General features: G+C 43.6%; 2 protein-coding genes across 2 annotated transcripts in view; both read right to left on the bottom strand.

Moving 5' to 3' along the window:
* The window catches only part of LOC136399295 (zinc finger protein 615-like), a 62,650-nt gene extending 58,516 nt beyond the window's left edge, over nucleotides 1-4,134 (bottom strand). Inside the window, exon 1 of the mRNA XM_066374345.1 lies at nucleotides 3,972-4,134. The gene's annotated coding sequence lies outside the window, so the exon portion shown is untranslated. The remainder of the gene's footprint in view (nucleotides 1-3,971) is intronic.
* A 10,375-nt stretch (nucleotides 4,135-14,509) lies between these two features.
* Nucleotides 14,510-18,140, bottom strand: part of LOC136399234 (zinc finger protein 615-like) — a 213,868-nt gene continuing 210,237 nt past the window's right edge. The window contains 3 exon segments of the mRNA XM_066374231.1: nucleotides 14,510-16,073; nucleotides 16,156-16,595; nucleotides 16,764-18,138. Coding sequence (XP_066230328.1) covers nucleotides 15,844-16,073; nucleotides 16,156-16,595; nucleotides 16,764-18,138 — 2,045 coding nt within the window. The 3' untranslated portion in view covers nucleotides 14,510-15,843.

Raw genomic sequence — 18,140 nt, 5'->3', positions numbered from 1 at the left:
TACGAGTAATGCTGGCTCACAACACCCCACTCCAAAAATAAAGGGCACTACTGCAACAGAAGACAAGTACAAGAATTTTCATGGCAGCTGAATCCTAACGATCTGAACTGCAAACAACACCAGTTAACAGCAGGCACAACTGCCATAGACTCAAACTATGGCTTGGTATGGGAAAAATACAACCTTGGCTCTTTTAATGTTTTTAAATGATGGTAAAACAAAAACACTTTTTTTTTTCTTAAGAGAGACGGACAGACAGGAGGGAAGAGAGATGAGAAGCATTAACTCGTAGTTGCAGCAGTTTAGTTATTCATTTATTGCTTTCTCATATGTGCCTTGAGCACGGGGCTCCAGCCAAGTCAGTGACCCCTTGCTCAAGCCAGTGACCTTGGGCTTAAGCAAAGGTCCCTGGGGTCATGTCTATGATCCCACACTCAAGCCAGCAACCCTGTGCACAAGCCAGGGATCTCAGGGTTTCAAACCTGGATCCTCAGCCCCAGGTCGATGCTCTATCCACTGCGCCACTGCCTGCTCAGGCCATAAAACACCTTTCTTTGTGAAGCATGTGGGAGTTCTTCTGTGACTTGCAACTCCAAAAATATTTACTGTGTAAGCAGTACAGAATACGGTCACCTGACATTTATTACACAGAAAAACAAAAAGAAAAAAAAACCACATTTACATTAAGCAAAAGAAGCCTGACACTGAAAAATGCATGATGTATGATTAGTTGATACAGTTAGAAAAACTATAAAGATCAAGAATGATGCCTGACCTGTGGTGGCGCAGTGGATAAAGCATTGACCTAACACAGGTCGCCGGTTCAAAACCCTGGGCTTGCCTGGTCAAGGCACATATGGGAGTTGATGCTTCCTGCTCCCCACCTTCTCTCTCTCTAAAAATAAATAATAAAAATGTTTTTTAAATTAATAATGATTAAATATATAATAAAACTATAAAGAAAATCCTTAAAGTGCTTGGTATGGAGAGCACAGGGTAATGATCTGTGGGTGTGAGGCTGTAATACAATTGGAATGGGACTCACAGAACACCACAGGGGTGCGGGCAGTGTTCTGTTTCCTGACCTGTGCAGTAATTAAATTATTATATTTTATACATATAAAATATATATTTAATATATATAATATTCACATACATTATATACATATATACTGTTTTATACATGTGATATGTGATCAAGACATATACATATACAATATATGAAAATATTGCTTTAATATTGAGTAACTTATATATTAACCCTTTGAGTAGTAGAAATAAATGTTCATGTACATTCTAATGCCTCCTGACCATCCAGAGTACAATTGTACCAAAAATTTTATTTTAAAAATGTGTAAGGCAACATTAAAAAAAGGCAAATGTAGGCCCTGGCCGGTTGGCTCAGCAGTAGAGCGTCGGCCTGGTGTGCGGGGGACCCGGGTTCGATTCCCGGCCAGGGCACATAGGAGAAGCGCCCATTTGCTTCTCCACCATCCCCCCTCCTTCCTCTCTGTCTCTCTCTTCCCCTCCCGCAGCCAAGGCTCCATTGGAGCAAAGATGGCCCGGGCGCTGGGGATGGCTCCTTGGCCTCTGCCCCAGGCGCTAGAGTGGCTCTGGTCGCGGCAGAGCGACGCCCCGGAGGGGCAGAGCATCACCCCCTGGTGGGCAGAGCGTTGCCCCTGGTGGGCGTGCCGGTGGATCCAGGTCGGGCGCATGCGGGAGTCTGTCTGACATGTCTCTCCCTGTTTCCAGCTTCAGAAAAATACCAAAAAAAAAAAAAAAAAAAGGCAAATGTATGTTCTTTTTGTTTCCATAAATTGATTTTCAAACAAACATAATTTTAAGTTAATAAAACTAAAACTGGAAACTAATTTCATTTTTGAAAACAAAACAAAAAACTCACTCCCGGGGATCAGTGAGCATGAAAAAATCTCACTACTCAAAAGGTAAAATCAACAACTCAATGAAAGAGCTCAATACACAAAATTTTTTCCCTTAAAAAGACCAGTAAAATATATGCACTTGTAGCAAGATGGAGCGACAGAAATCTTGGGCAAAGAAAGTACATAAAGAATTAATGTAAACTGCAAAGTAAGAAAGATAACTAAAGTTATATTCAGGAATTCTTTATTTAAAAGAGAAAATACATTCACTAAGCACATATTCACTTATATAGCGAGAGAAAAGTGCATGCATCATGTAACTAAATTCTTTTTTTTTTTTTTAGCAAAAGAGAGACAGTCAGACAAACAGGGACAGACAAAAAGGAAGAGACAGAGATGAGAAGTATTAACTCATAGTTGCACCTTGGTTGTTCATTGATGGCTTTCTCAAATGTGCCTTGACCTGGGGGCTACAGCAGACAGTGACCCCTTGCTCAAGCCAGGGACCTTGGGCTCAAGCCTGAGACCTCGGGTTTCGAACCTGCGTCCTTAGCATCCCAGGCAGAAGGTCTGTCCACTGCTCGCCACATCCTGGTCAGGCTAAACTCATTTCACAGACATTCAATCACTAGCTGTGGGGTCCATGTGGGACATGGCCCTTCCTCCTCCCAAACATCACATGGCTGTATGGCCATCAGCCATACGTAAAAAGAAAAATACCTGGTCCCCGAAGTTCCCAGAAAGTGTACTGAGGGGAAGGTTAGACTTTCTTACACACAAGCCAGAGTGTTATCTGCAGGTATGAAAGGACGAGGGACAGAGCTATTTAGGTGTGGCTCTTGTTTGTCCCGGGGCAGCCAGCAGGCTTTACCTGTAATTCATTAATAAATCGTTACATCCTTCCCCTCTGCATACTGCTGTTGTTTCAGGATTATCCAATTACCCGATTGCCATCCCCGACCGGGAACGCCTACATTGCAATAGCGATGGGAATTGGGACCACCATGTTTGATTAAGAGAGAGCAGGACTTAATTTATACACTGCATATGGGTCACTTGCCAGAGGGATGAATATTAAATAAAATGGAGATTATGTTAGCAAAGAAGAAAGTGTGACTGTAGGTCAGGAAATAAGAAAAAAGTATCCGTTGCTACATATTAAAAGCTGAGAGCAGGTGTTGGCAAACATTTTCTGCAAAGGTAAAGATACATATTTTTGGCATTGAAGGCCACAGGTCTCAGTCCGAAGGACTCAGTTCTGCCTTTGCAGCGAGAAAGTGGCAAACAAAAGTGACCCACGGGTGTGGCTCTCCACTGCAGTTAGGCTACCCGTGTATGAAAGGAAAAAACACAGAGGGCTTCTAACTGCTTGCCCTGGGTTCGACTGCCTCCTCTGAAATTTCTAGCTAAGCTGTATTTCCTTCCTCCCCAATAAGGGCATATCTTAACTAGAAAGTATGTACAAGAATTCTCACAGCAGCATTATTCATAACAAGCCAAAGCGCAAACAACACAAGTTTAATTAACAGTTGGATAAACTGCCCTATACTCAAGCGGTCGAAGGCTATGGATTCCGTCCTGTCCCAAAAGCAGAGGTTGAAACCTCATCCCAACCACCACCCTGGGGCCTGGGCCTGCAAAGCTGCAGCCTCACGACATCCTCTGGACCACAGACACAGACCACACACCCTTATTATTCCCACAGCGGGACCAGCCACCTTCACGTGAGGACCACCCGAGTCCTTTATATCCCGAACCTGATCCTGACACCGCGATCATACTAAATGCCTCCAGCCGTTACATACAGTGTGACCCGCAGAGACTAGGACAGTCGGGACACGGTAGTTGCTGTCTACAGTCCCTTAGTCGCTATATGACCCCAAAGCTACTCAAACTAAACACAGGCGGTCACCTGCTTCCTCCGAAATACCTGGGAGCTCCTTCCACACGACTCCTCCCACCCCCATCCTTCCAGGGTCCACACGCACCACTTCCACCCTCTGATGTCAGGTACTCTGTGATGGGAGAGACAAACCTTCCATGAGACAAAACTTTTCGGAAAACTTAAAAGGACAATAGCAGACTGACCTGATTTTCTGCAGCCCTTCAGGAGAGTCTAAATTTTATACTTCCGTAAAGTGATTCGACTCCTTAGATACGTCACCCAGATAGATCGTCAGGCTACGGAGTCCGACGAGGATCTGAAGCCTTTGAAGAAACGGGGGCGCAATTCCGCCACTCCCCATTGAGGCAGCTTGTCGGCGCCTGATCGCTGGGCGGTGACGCTATGGGAGCCGCCGCCATTTTGGGAGACCTGATGCCGTACAGAAAGCAAGGCCAACTTTGGAGTCTTGGGGGGGAGGAGGGGCGGAGACTGGACGACTCCACTCAACAGGACCCTGGAAGGTAAGAAGCGCATCCAATTATCTTTATCTTGGCACTTGACTCCTGTGGAAAACAAGTGTATTTTCAAAGACTGCAGTTTCCAGAGGCAAGAGAGCTCCGGAGCTGAAAGCGTTCACTGGGCCCGGTAAAAATGCCGTATCTAAGGTGAACAATCGTCCTCCTTTAGGGAGGACAGTTCTTTTTTAAATTCCGTCCTCCCTGGAAAAGTGTCCTCCTACGTGTCCTCCTTTTTGATATTGGAAGACTATCTGTAAATGTCCCTATTCGATCGATGCAGAGTCAATCCATTTCATGTGATGTGACCTATTTGTATCTAAATAAGTACTTTTTTCTTACAATTATTAAAAGTTAATAGGCATGTAAGCATAATTACAATATAAAATATTACAAATGCTTTTGTTATGCATCTATCACATTATAGTGTACTATTGTTGCAATGAATAAAATGTTTCTTTTTTTTGTGAGACTGCCAATAAAATGTTTCTTTTATTTACTATATTGTTTTCCATTGATTTTTTGTCCTCCTTTTCATTGTAAAAAAGCTGGGTCACCTTATCATAGCAGTTTTTAAAGTTTATATTAAAAAAATTTTTTTTTGATTTTTGAAATGGTCAGGAGCTCAGGTGTTGGTAAAACAGTAGACAATGAAATTCTATAGAGAAAGGGTCATACTTCCGAGTGACTTATAAGGTACATCAATGAGGAACGGCAGCGGAACTATTCTTGCAAGAAATGTTCTGTTTTGTTTTGTCTTTGAGAGAGACAGCGACAGAGAGAAGGACAGATGGGAAGGGAGAGATGAGAATTATCAACTCATAGTTACAGCACCTTAGTTGTTCACTGATTGCTTTCTAATATGTGCCTTGACCAGGGGTGCTCTAGCAGAGCCAGTGACCCCTTACCTCAAGCTACCAACCTTGTATTCAAGCCAGCGACCTTGGGGTTCAAGTCAGCAACCTTTGGGCTCAAGCCAGCAACCACGGGGTTATGTCTAGCATCCCATGCTCAAGCTGGCGTACAGACGCTCAAGCTGGATGTGCCAGTGCCCAAAGATGTGACCTTGGAGTTTTGAGCCCAGGACCTCTGCATCCCAGACGAAGGTTCTGTCCACTGCGCCACAGCCTGGTCAGGGGGAAATTGGGTTTTGTTTTGTTTTGTTTTGTTTTGTTTTTCTGAAGTTGGAAATGGGGAGGCAGACAGACTCCCGCATGCGCCCGACCGGGATCCACCCAGCAAGCCCACCAGGGGGCGATGCTCTGCCCATCTTGGGGCGTCACTCTGCCGCAATCACAGTCATTCTAGCGCCTGAGGCAGAGGCCACAGAGCCATCCTCAGCACCCGGGCCAACTTTGCTCCAATGGAGCCTTGGCTGTGGGAGGGGAAGAGAGAGACAGAGAGGAAGGAGAGGGGGAGGGGTAGAGAAGCAGATGGGCGCTTCTCCTGTGTGCCCTGGCTGGGACTCAAACCCGGGACTCCCGCACGCCAGGCCGACGCTCTACCACTGAGCCAACCGGCCAGGGCCTGGGAAGTTGTTTTTAAGAACAGAAAATGATTTGGACCATGAAACAGGTACCATGTGAGGCTGGCTATTGTTAACTGGAAAGAAAGAGCAGCCAGGACCAGCTGAAATTGTCACTGGGACTGAGCCTCGAGGAAAGGCCACTAAAAGTGAGGCTAGTAACTGTCTGGGGCCAACGAGAAAGGAACAATCAAAACTGAGAATCCAAAAATGTTAGTCTATTTTTATTGGAGCAAGGTCCCATAATAAGCCAGTGGGCTATGTCTTTTCAACAAACTATGCTGGGATAATTGTATATCTAGTGGTAGAAAAATAAATTAAGATCCTTGACTCCATCAATCAACAAAAATTAAGTCAAAATAGATCACAGATCTAAGTGTAAGAGGTGGAAGTAAAAAACCTATAAAAGCAAATGGGCCTGACCAGGCAGTGGTGCAGTGGATAGAGCGCCGGACTAGGATGCGGAGGACCCAGGTTCAAGACCCCAAGGTCGCCAGCTTGAGCGCAGACTCATCTGGTTTGAGCAAAGCTCACCAGCTTGGACCCAAAGTCGCTGGCTTGAGCAAGGGGTTACTCGGTCTGCTGAAGGCCCACGGTCAAGGCACATATGAGAAAGCAATCAATGAACTAAGGTGTCGTACCAAAAAACTAATGATTGATGCTTCTCATCTCTCTCCGTTCCTGTTTGTCTGTCCCTATCTCTATCCCTCTCTCTGACTCTCTCTCTGTCTCTGTAAAAAAAAAAAAAAAAAAATTTAAAAAGCAAATGGGAGGAGCCTGACCAGGCAGTGGCACAGTGGATAAGAGCGTCGGACTGGGACGCAGAGGACCCACGTTCAAGACCCTGAGGTTGCCGGCTTGAGCACGGGCTCATCTGGTTTGAGCAAGGCTCACCAGCTTGAGCCCAAGGTTGCTGGCTCAAGCAAGGGGTCACTCGGTCAGCTGTAGCCCCCCCCCCCCATCAAGGCACATATGAGGAGTCAATCAATGGACAACAAAGGAACCACAACGAAGAATTGATGTTTCTCATCTCTCCCTTCCTGTCTGTCTGTCCCTCTCTGACTCTGTCTCTACCAAAAAAAAAAAAAAAGCAAATGGGAGACCCTGGCATGTTCGCTCAATGATAGAGTGTCACACTAGAGTGTAGAAATCCCAGGTTCGATTCCCAGCAGGGCACACAGGAGAAGCGCCCATGTACATTGCCACCCCTACTCCTCTCACCTCTCTCTCTTCTCCTCCCCACCTGCAGCCATGGCTCAATTAGAGCGAGGCTCTAAAAATGGCTCTGGTTAAAACAAAGCAAGGGCCCCCTAGTGGGCTTGCTGGCTGGATCCTGGTTGGGCGCATGCGAGTCTGTCTCTGCCTCCCCTCCTCTCACTAAAATAAAACAATAAAATATAAAAAAATAAAGCAAATGGGAGAAATTTTCCTGAACCCGAGTTAGCCAGAGTTTTGAGGGAAGACAGTAAGAATGAAGCATAGCCTGACCTGTGGTGGCGCAGTGGATAAAGCCTTAACCTAGAACTCTGAGGTCGCCGGTTCAAATCTCTGCACTTCTCTGGTCAAGGCACATATGGGAGTTGGTGCTTCCTGCTCCTCCCCCCTTTCTCTCTCTCTCTCTCTAAAATGAATTTTAAAAAGAATGAAGCATAAAAGAAAATATAATATATTGGATTTAATTAAAATTTGGGCCCTGGCCGGTTGGCTCAGTGGTAGAGCATCGGCCTGGTGTGCAGGAGTACCGGGTTCAATTCCCGGCCAGGGCACACAGGAGAAGCACCCATCTGCTTCTCCACCCCTCCCCCTCTCCTTCCTCTCTGTCTCTCTCTTCCCCTCTCGCAGCCAAGGCTCCATTGGAGCAAAGTTGGCCCGAGCGCTGAGGATGGCTCTGTGGCCTCTGCCTCAGGCGCTAGAATGGTTCTGGTTGCAACAGAGCGACGCCCCAGAGGGCAGAGCATCGCCCCCTGGTGGGCATGCCAGGTGGATCCGGGTCCGGCGCATATGGGAGTCTGACTGCCTCTCAGTTTCCAACTTCAGGAAAAAAAAAATTGGAACATTTGTACTTTTTTCCCCCCCTAGGGAGCAAGAGAGAGAGACAGAAACATAGGGAGAGAGATGAGAAGAATCAACACATAGTTGCACCACCTTAGTTGTTCACTGATTGCTTTCTAATAGGTCCCTTGACCAGGGGACTCAAGCTGAAGTTATGACCCCTTTCTCTATCCAGAGACCTTGGGCTCAAGCTAGTGACCATGGCGACATATCTACGGTCCCATGCTCAAGCCAGCGACCCTGCCCTCAAGCTGTTGAGCCTGCACTGAAGCCTGCAACCTCGGGGTTTCAAACCTGGGTCCTCAGCGTCCCAGGCCCACGCTCTATCCACCGAGACACTACCTGGTCAGGCAAAACGTGTACTTTTAAGCACAACATAAAAGAAAGTGAAGACTAGAGTCAGAGATTGAGAGAAAATATTTCCACATTATATATCTGATAATTTTATTTAAAATATACAAATAATTTGCAAAATATAGTAATACAACCATCCAGTTACTTTATGTAGGAGGTCATGGAAATTCCTAAAAACTGGATTTTGATGATGTTAGAACTATAAACTTACTAAATAGAAGTTGTAGAATTACTATGTAAATGTTATATAAAAATTATGGCCATTAAGATGTAAAAATAAATTGTAATTAACAAAATTTGTAGCATATGGTTTTTTACAAATGACTCCAAGTTCCACTGCAAAGTTATGAACTACCTAGGATAAAAACTGAATCAAGATGTCTGGAACATACAACAAGAAAGTTACCAAAAAATCATGGAAGAACATATGGGCCCTGGCTGGGTAGCTCAGATGGTTAGACTGTCATCCTGATACATCAGGTTGCGAGTTCAACTCATGGTTGAGAATCAACCAATGAATGCATAAATAAGTCAGACAAGAATTGATATTTCTTTCCCCGCACCTCTTTCTTTAAATTCAATGAATAAAAATTTTAAATTAAAATAGAATTTGGATAATGAGGCGATCATAATATAAACTAAACTGTAATTGAATTTTGTGGGGGATTTTTAATTTATTGCTTTTAAGAAGATAGAAACATCAATATGTTTTTTAAGTATACCCTATGTTTCTTTAAGAAAAAGTTTCTTTAGAGAAAAACAAGTAGAAGTGAACCATTGAATAAATAAACTTCAGAAAAAAGTTACATAGGCAAAACATAGGACATTGAAGCTCAGGACATAGAGATGCACCTTGAGATATACGAAGGGAGTTGCTACAGCTGGCATGCTCCAGAGCCACCATGTGCACCCCACATTAATGCATACCTTTTTTTTAGTGTTATTTTAAAGAGAGAAAGGTAAGACAGTGAAAGGGACCGGAACATAAATCTATTTCTGTATGTATCCTGACTGGGGATCGAACCAGCAACATTTGCATTTCAGCACAATGCTCTAACCAACTAAGCGATCTGGCCAGGGCCGTACCTTTTTCTTAAAGCATATCTTTTAGAATTCAGGTTAATGTCAGACTAGTTCTCCTTTGCTTTTATTATACCCACTTACTATTAATTACATATAAATATACAAATAAATGTTGTAATATCTAAATACGTTTATGAGAAGGTAAGATAAAATTAGATCATAACTGTTTCTTTCCCAGTTTTTTAAATTAGCAAGATACAGACAGACAGACAAGGGAGTTGCGTCATTTTAGTTGTTCATTGATTGCTTTCTCATATGTACCTGAACAAGTAGGCGAACCTCCAGTGGAACCAGTGAACCCTTGCACAAGCCAGCGAGCTTGAAGCCAGCGACTTTTGGGCTCAAGCCAGCAACCATGGAATAATGTAAATGATCCCACACTCAAGCCAGCAACACCGTGCTCAAGCTAGTGAACCTCCGCACAAGCCAGAGAAGCCCATGCTTAAGCCGGTGACCTCAGCTCAATCCACTGAGCCACCACCTGTCAGACTGTTATTTTTCCAGTTTTAATGAGATTTAATTCACATATATAATATTAAACCTATTCTTAATAAAATTTATTTTGATAAATTTTTGTATTTCTTTGAAAATCACTATATACTACTATAAAGAATTTGCATATTCCTTCATTCCACTTCCGATCATATGAACATTTTATACAACCATGGTACATTTGTCAAATTGAGAAATTAACATTGTTACAATATGCAACCAAACCACAGATTCGACTCCAATTTCCCAAGTTTCTCCAGTCTTCCTTTTTCTGTTGCAGTATTCAGCCCACAATTCAAACTGCATTTAGACATCACGTTTCCTTGATTTTCTCTATTCCGTGACCATATCTCTGACACATTTTTCTCATTTATGTCTTCAATTAATTTAAGGCATGCTGATGAGGTATTTTGTATATTAATCTAACTTTTTGGGGTTGTACTAAGTTTGCCTCATTAAAAACTGGTAATGGGCCCTGGCCAGTTGGTCAGCGATAGAGCATTGGCCTGGCATGTGGAAGTCCTATATTCAATTCCCAGCCAGTGCACATAAGCGAAGCGCCCATCTGCTTCTCCACCCTTCCCCCTCTCCTTTCTCTCTCATTTGAGCAAAAGTTGGCACAGGCACTAAGGATGGCTCCATGGCCTCCACCTCAGGCACTGGAATGGCTCTGGTTGCAATGGAGCAACACCCCAGATGGGAAGAGCATCGCCCCCTAGTGGGCATGCTGGGTGGATTCATGTCCGGCACATGTGGGAGTCCATCTGTCTGCCTCCCCGCTTCTCACTTCAAAAAAATACAGGGGGAAAAAAGTAGCAATGCATTTTGGGACACCTCAGAATTGCAGTTTCTTATCATACCATAACTTAGGGCTAGAAAATATCAAAATGTCTTACTTTTGATCTCCTGGTAAAGATAATACTTGCCAGATTTCTACACTGAAAATAGCAAGAACAATTCTGACCAAAAACAACCAGCATACAGAGCTCACATCAAAAGATTTCAATACTTACATGTAGTATCAGTATTGAGAGTATTTACGAAAGCATAAACATGCAGATAAATGAAACAGAATAGAGATCACACAAAAAGACCTGCACAAATCAAACAATAAACTGAGAAAGATACAAAGGCTTTGATGGTGAAAAAGATATGCTTTTCAACAAATGATGGTGGAACATTTAGAGGACCATTGGCATGCATGAATAAATAAATGGAATCTCAACAGATTCATCAAGAAAGTTTTTATCTGATAAAAGACTAGTATCCAGGCCCTGGCCGGTTGGCTCAGTGGTAGAGCTTCGGCCTGGCGTGCAGGAGTCCCAGGTTCGATTCCTGGCTAGGGCACACAGGAAAAGCGCCCATCTGCTTCTCCACCCCTCCCCCCTCTCCTTCCTCTCTGCCTCTCTCTTCCCCTCCGGCAGCCAAGGCTCCATTAGAGCAAAGATGGCCCGGGCGCTGAGAATGGCTCTGTGGCCTCTGCCTCATGCGCTAGAGTGGCTCTGGTTGCAACAGAGCGATGCCCCAGATGGGCAGAGCATCGCCCCCTGGTGGACGTGCCAGGTGGATCCCAGTCGGGTGCATGCGGGAGTCTGACTGCCTCCCCGTTTCTGGCTTCGGAAAAATACAAAAAAAAAAAAAAAAGACTAGTATCCAGAACATAGAATTCCTAAAAGTCAGTAGTTTTAATTTTATTTTTATTTTATTTACTCATTTTAGAAAGGAGAGAGAGATAGAGAGAGAAGGGGGTGAGGAGCAGGAAGCATCAACTCCCATATGTGCCTTGACCAGGCAAGCCCAGGGTTTCGAACCAGCGACCTCAGCATTTCCAGGTCGATGCTTTATCCACTGCGCCACCACAGGTCAGGCAGAAGTCAGTAGTTTTAAAAACAGGAAAAGACCTGAACAGACACTCTTCCAAAGATCAGCAGATGGCATGAGTATATGAAAAGGTGGTCAATATCATTTATCAGAAAATTTCAATTTAGCACAGCAATATGACTGATAAAAGTCCTCAGCTATTAGAATTCCTAAAACAAAAGAAAAAAGTCCCCAGAAAATACGAAATGCTGGTGATAAGGTGGAGAAACAGGAACTCTTATTAGACAAAGACAAAGCAAAAATGACAAGTATGTTGGAAGACAGGCAGATTCTTGAATGCATGTTTAGACTCTATTTCAATTTTTAGAAAATATGTCTAAAAACTATTTTAATAAAATGGTCTCAATAAGGAGAATTTAGGGAAATTGTTTACTTTGTCCTAAAACCTGAATTGAAATATCAGAGGAAATTTTGATGTAAGATAAATCTTTACTTATCAACACACCACTTGATCATGGAGAACAAGTTGGATGAGAGAGTCACATGGACGTAGAAGACAATTTTTTTTTCCTTTTAGACGGGAGAGAGAGAAAGGGGGGAGGAGCAGGAAGCATCAACTCCCGTATATGCCTTGACCAGGCAAGCCTAGGGTTTTGAACCAGGACCTCAGTGTCCCAGGTTGATGCTTTATTGGATCCACTGTGCTACCACAGGTCAGGCTAGGACACTAAATTTTTTAGAAGAGTTGAGTTGAGCCAAAGTGAGAACATATGACAAGGAGCAAGACCTCAAATCCTCTAGGAGACAAACTTTTAATAGGAAACTTGAGAAGCCACTTGGCTTTGAAAGAATAAAATGTTTCCAACATCCAAAACCTGAGTTTCAAACTCCCACTAGTCTGGGGCTATGGTTCTCAAAGCTTCCAGACTCCTAAATTTTCAAACCCACACAAACCCTGCACTCCCTAGTGATCTCAAATCAACCTGAAATTTATCATTGAAAACTTGTACACTGACTCTCCTTAGTGCTTTAAATTATTGTTGGGGACCAAAATCCAACAGGGCCTTTGCAGTTTAGGTTTTTGGGGGACAGAGGTGTGGGGGACTGGCAGTAAGCTGACAGTCTGCCCAACCACCCAACTCACTTGATTAGTGAAGTCGCTAAAGGCTATTTTTTTCCCACACCTTCATGTTAGCTGTGGTGCTGGATTATTTATACTGGTCCTATCCTCCATGTCCCTTGGAAAGACTTGAAGCAATTTCTTTTTATCCTTTGTTTTGTGAAGTTAAGATGTTATGTATAGTGGGGGTTTTTTGCACTTGGTAGAATTCTTGGGTTGCCTTGAAAATGTGACCAGAGATATCATTGATTTGCTAATGACTATCTCTGCCCTATAAATAAAAGGGCGGAGAGCATGCTCTGTTCTAGCCATCAGCTTGCAAGGGCCTCCTAATACCATCCTATTTCTCTTTAAGTCTGTTCTCTTAATTCCACGCCATTCCCACTCAGGACCTGGAATTACTTGCTGTGCTGGTTCGCAGCAAATTATATTTAAATTAAATTGCTAACCTCGACAAGCATTGTAGATAGTACACACATTCCAGTTTTCCACCAACAAGCCTAGGAGAATAGACATGGAGACCTTAAGCCTTGACCTTCAGATGTTAAGTTGTTAAACTCTTCAAAATATGGCTTAACCAAGGGACCCACACTAATGCCCAGACTCTTCAGAGACTGAATCCACATAAATCCCCAAATGAGGACATTCGCATGCATTCCTGCTTCACCAAACTCACAGGCCCTTCACTCAGGATCCACACAGAATCCAGTTCGCAAGACCTTGAGCCTCTGAAAACTCCACTGGCAGCAGCCCAAGGCTAAACCTTAGTACAAACTACTTCCAATCTGGCGCTCTGTCCCCAAGTCCCTCCTTGGCTATTGCTAGGAGTGTGTTGTCAGGTCTCTGGCTCATTTCTGAAACTCCAAGTTCTGGCCTTGAACAAGTTGCATGACCCCACAGAAGTCTCTGACAGTAGTGGCCACAACTCTTGCTATCACTCTCATCAGGTGAAGGGAAACAGAAATGTCTTAGGAGCACCCAAATGCCTTCCTCTCTTCCCAAGAGACTGTTGCAAGTGCATAAGCAATACTTAAACTTTTAGAGGCCAGAACCTACCCAAGGCCAACTTGGCATGAGATGTATTGTATCCATCACTTTGGGCAAAAGAGCAAGTTGACAGTACCCTTGTTTCACAGGAACAGCCAGGGCCATGATGGCCAACCTTTTTATAAAAACTGCCCACTTTTACAGTGCTGGTCAACCTGGTCCCTCCTGCCCACTAGTAGGCGGTCCAGCTTTCATGATGGGCCAATTGTGGCATCATTTGGTTGCTCCACTACCAGCCCACCATGACACCATGAAAGCTGGAACGCCCACTAGTGGGTGGGAGGGACCAGGTTGACCAGCACTGCAAAAGTGGGTGTTTTTTTATTTATTTATTCATTTTAGAGAGGAGAGGGAGAGACAGAGAGAGAGAGAGAGGAGAGACAGAGAGAGAGAGAAGGGGGGAGGAGCTGGAAGCATCAACTCCCATATGTGCCTTGACCAGGCAAACCCAGGGTTTTGAACCTGCGACCTCAGCGTTCCAGGTCGACGCTTTATCCCACTGCGCCACCACAGGTCAGGCAAAGTGGGTGGTTTTTATAAAAAGATTCACCATCACGGAGCTAGGGTGTAGCCTGTTTCCATAAGGTCTGGTGTCCATACGGCAAAGAACCCAGAGACCTTTGGGATGGATCCCAGGTTGTATACAATTGAGGTCCATTATTAAAACACCTACAGCCTGACCAGGTGGTGGCGCAGTGGATAGAGTCGGACTGGGATGCAGAAGACCCAGGTTCGAGACCCCGAGGTCGCCAGCTTAAGCAAGGACTCATCTGGTTTGAGCAAAAAGCTCACCAGCTTGAGCCCAAGGTCGCTGGCTGGAGCAAGGGGTTACTCGGTCTGCTGAAGGCCCTCGGTCAAGGCACGTATGAGAAAGCAATCAATGAACAATTAAGGTGTTGCAATGCGAAAGGAAAAACTAATGATTGATGCTTCTCATCTCTCTGTTCCTGTCTGTCTGTCCCTGTCTATCCCTCTCTCTGACTCTCTGTCTCTGTTTAAAAAAAAACAAAACAAACCTACAGTTCAGTTCTCCTCCCTTCTCCTTTCCTCTCACACTACTGCCAAACTCCTAACACTCCCGGTCACCCAATGGGTGTGTTATTGGGCAGGGGGATGCCCCACACCAGCTGGCTGCCTTAAAATCTAACTCAATTCTTACCCAGTAGAGCCAAATCCCACAGGCAATGGCTCACAAAGTGCCCCCAACTCACTTCAGAAGCCAAACAAATGTGGCAGTTCTCCAGATAACCTACAATTTTTTTGGTTTAATTAATTTCCCAGAGTGGTTCACACCATAAAACAAAAACAAAAACCATGAATATTTCTACTTTCCTAAAGGGTATCATAAAGGTTACAGGTGAACAGGCAGATGAAGTGATACACAGGTCACAGTCTGGGAGGGTGCCAAACATAGGAACTTGTGTCCCCATAGAACTGGCAACACCCTTGCCACATAGCAGTTAGCAGGGAATTCTCTTTTAACAAAAATTACAAGTGGGCAAAAGCTTTCCCATGATCACTGTATACACAGGGCCTCTCTCCTATATGTTTTCCTTAATGAACTTCCAAGTCATGATTTGCAGTGAAGGCTTTTGCCACATTCATTACATTTATAGGATTTCTCTCCCATGTGAATTCTCTGATGGGTAAAGAGACTATTTTTGCTCAATCAGAATTTTCCACATTGAGTACATGCAAAACAAGTCCTTCTGTACCAAAATCACTCATGTTCCATGAGCCATATCCTCTTCTTAAAAGCCTGCACCAAAATGCACAACCTGTGGTGGCCCAGTGGATCAAATGTCAACCTGGAATGCTGAGGTTAACAGTTCTAAACCCTGGGCTTGTCTAGTTAGGGAACATACAAGAAGCAACTACTAGTTTGTTTCCCACTCCATTTTCCCCTGCCCTTCTCTCCCATGCTCAAATCAATAATCTTTAAATACAACACTAAAAAAACACCCTTCACCATAATCACTACATTTGTACAGACTCTTTGTATAGGTTTGCTGATGTATACCTATAATACTTCTCATGGAGAAGCCTTTACCCCTTTCACTGCATAATCACGGTTTCTCTAAGGAATGAATTTGCTGATGTATAATGAATGCCCTCTTCATGATGAAGCCTTTCCCACATACACTACATACATAAGGCTTCTCTCCTGTATGAGTCCGTTGATGCACAATCATGTTGGTCTTCACTGGGAAGCCTTTTCCACATTCACTGCATACATAGGGCTTCTCTCCTGTGTGAGTTCGCTGATGTACAATCAGACTACTCTTCACTGTAAAGCCTTTTCCACATTCACTGCAAATACAGTTTTTCTGAAGAATGACTTTGCTGATGTACAGTGAGAGCACTTTTCATGGCAAAACCTTTCCCACATACACTACAGACATAGGGCTTCTCTCCCGTATGAGACCTTTGATGTACAATCAGTTTGCTCTTCACTGGGAAGCCTCTTCCACATTCACTGCATACACAGGGCTTCTCTCCTGTGTGAGTTTGCTGATGTACAATCAGACCACTCTTCACAGTAAAGCCTTTCCCACATTCACTGCACCTACATGGTTTCTCTGAAGAATGAGTTCGCTGATGTACAGTGAGAGCACTCTTCATGCTGAAGCCTTTTCCACATACACTACATACATAGGGCTTCTCTCCTGTATGCCTCTTCTGATGCACAATCAGCTTGGTCTTCACAGGAAAGCCTTTTTCACACTTAGTACATACATATGGTTTCTCTCCTGTGTGAGTTCGTTGATGTACAGTCAGGCTACTCCTCATAGTAAAGCCTTTTCCACAGTCATTGCACCTACACAATTTCTCAAAAGAATGAGTTCGCTGATGTACAGTGAGAGCACTCTTTACTGTAAAACCTTTTCCACATAGACTACATACATAGGGCTTCTCTCCTGTATGAGTCCGTTGATGTGCAATCAGTTTGGTCTTCATTGGGAAGTCTTTTCCACATTCAGTACACGCATAAGTCCTGTCTTGTGTATGAGTCTGTTGATGTACAATCAGCTTAGTCTTTGCTGGAAAGCCTTTTCCACATTCACTGCATATGTATAGTTTTTCTCCTGTGTGAGTTCGCTGATGTACAATCAAGCTACTCCTAACAGTAAAGCCTTTCCCACATTCATAGCACAGACATGGTTTCTCTGAAGAATGAGTTCGCTGATGTACAGTGAGAGTACTCTTCATGCTGAAGCCTTTCCCACATACATTACATACATAGGGCTTCTCTCCTGTATGAGTTTGTTGATGTACTAGCAGCTTGTTCTTTGCTGGGAAGCCCTTTTTACATTCACTGCAAACATAAGGTTTCTCTCCTGTATGAATTTGCTGATGTATGATGAGGCTGTGCTTCATTGAAAAGCTTTTTCCACATTCACTGCATTTATACAATTTCTCTCCTGTATGAGTTTGCTGATGTTTACGGAGATTAGACTTTGTAGAAAAGGTCTTCTCACATAGACTGCATCCATGGGGTTTCTCTCCTGTATGAGTTCGATGATGAGCAATAAGATGACTCTTCTCAATGAAGCCTTTCCCACATTCACTGCATTTATAAGGTTTCTCTCCTGTATGAGTTTTCTGATGTTTATGGAGATTAGACTTTGTAGAAAAGTTCTTCCCACATAGAATGCATCCATGGGGTTTCTCTCCTGTATGAGTTTGCTGATGATAAATGAACTGATACCTATAAATGAAAGCTTTCCTACATTCACTACATGTGTAAGGTTTCTCGCCCACATGAGTTTTCTGATGTATATTCAACTGTGATTTATTGAAGAAAATTTCATCACATTTATTGCATTCATACTGATTCAGTCCCGTATGAATTCTCTGACTGGATTTCCCGGAAAAGGTTTTCCCACACAGACTGCATCCATAAGGTTTCTCTGCAGTATGAACACCCTGATGATCAGTGAGCTGAGCCATCTTGATGAAGGCTTTCCCACCATCAGTGCCTGTGTGGACTTTCTCTACATTGTGAATTCTCTGTTGCTGAATGACCTGGGACTTGATATTTTCGATGAATTTGGTACTGGCATGCAATGTAATTTCAGTGTAAAATTGTTCATGGTTACCATGCAGAATAGATGATCCATCTCTATTGAAGTGAACAGAGTTTTTTAATTTAAAACTTCCATTTTGATTTTCAAAACTTAATTTTGACTTTAAAGGCTTTTCACATATCTCAAACATATCGCAATGTTGTCTGAATAGGAAATGGGTTTCACTCTGATTAACAATATTTGCAAACATATCATGTTCATAGCATTCTTCCCCACTCTTAATCCTTGGACTTTGCAAGTCACTCTGCAGAGGATCATCAACTGTTGTGAGTTCT

Source organism: Saccopteryx leptura, chromosome 3, assembly GCF_036850995.1.
Source record: "Saccopteryx leptura isolate mSacLep1 chromosome 3, mSacLep1_pri_phased_curated, whole genome shotgun sequence".
NCBI lineage: Eukaryota > Metazoa > Chordata > Mammalia > Chiroptera > Emballonuridae > Saccopteryx > Saccopteryx leptura.
This window is presented reverse-complemented; position numbering and strand designations above follow the sequence as displayed.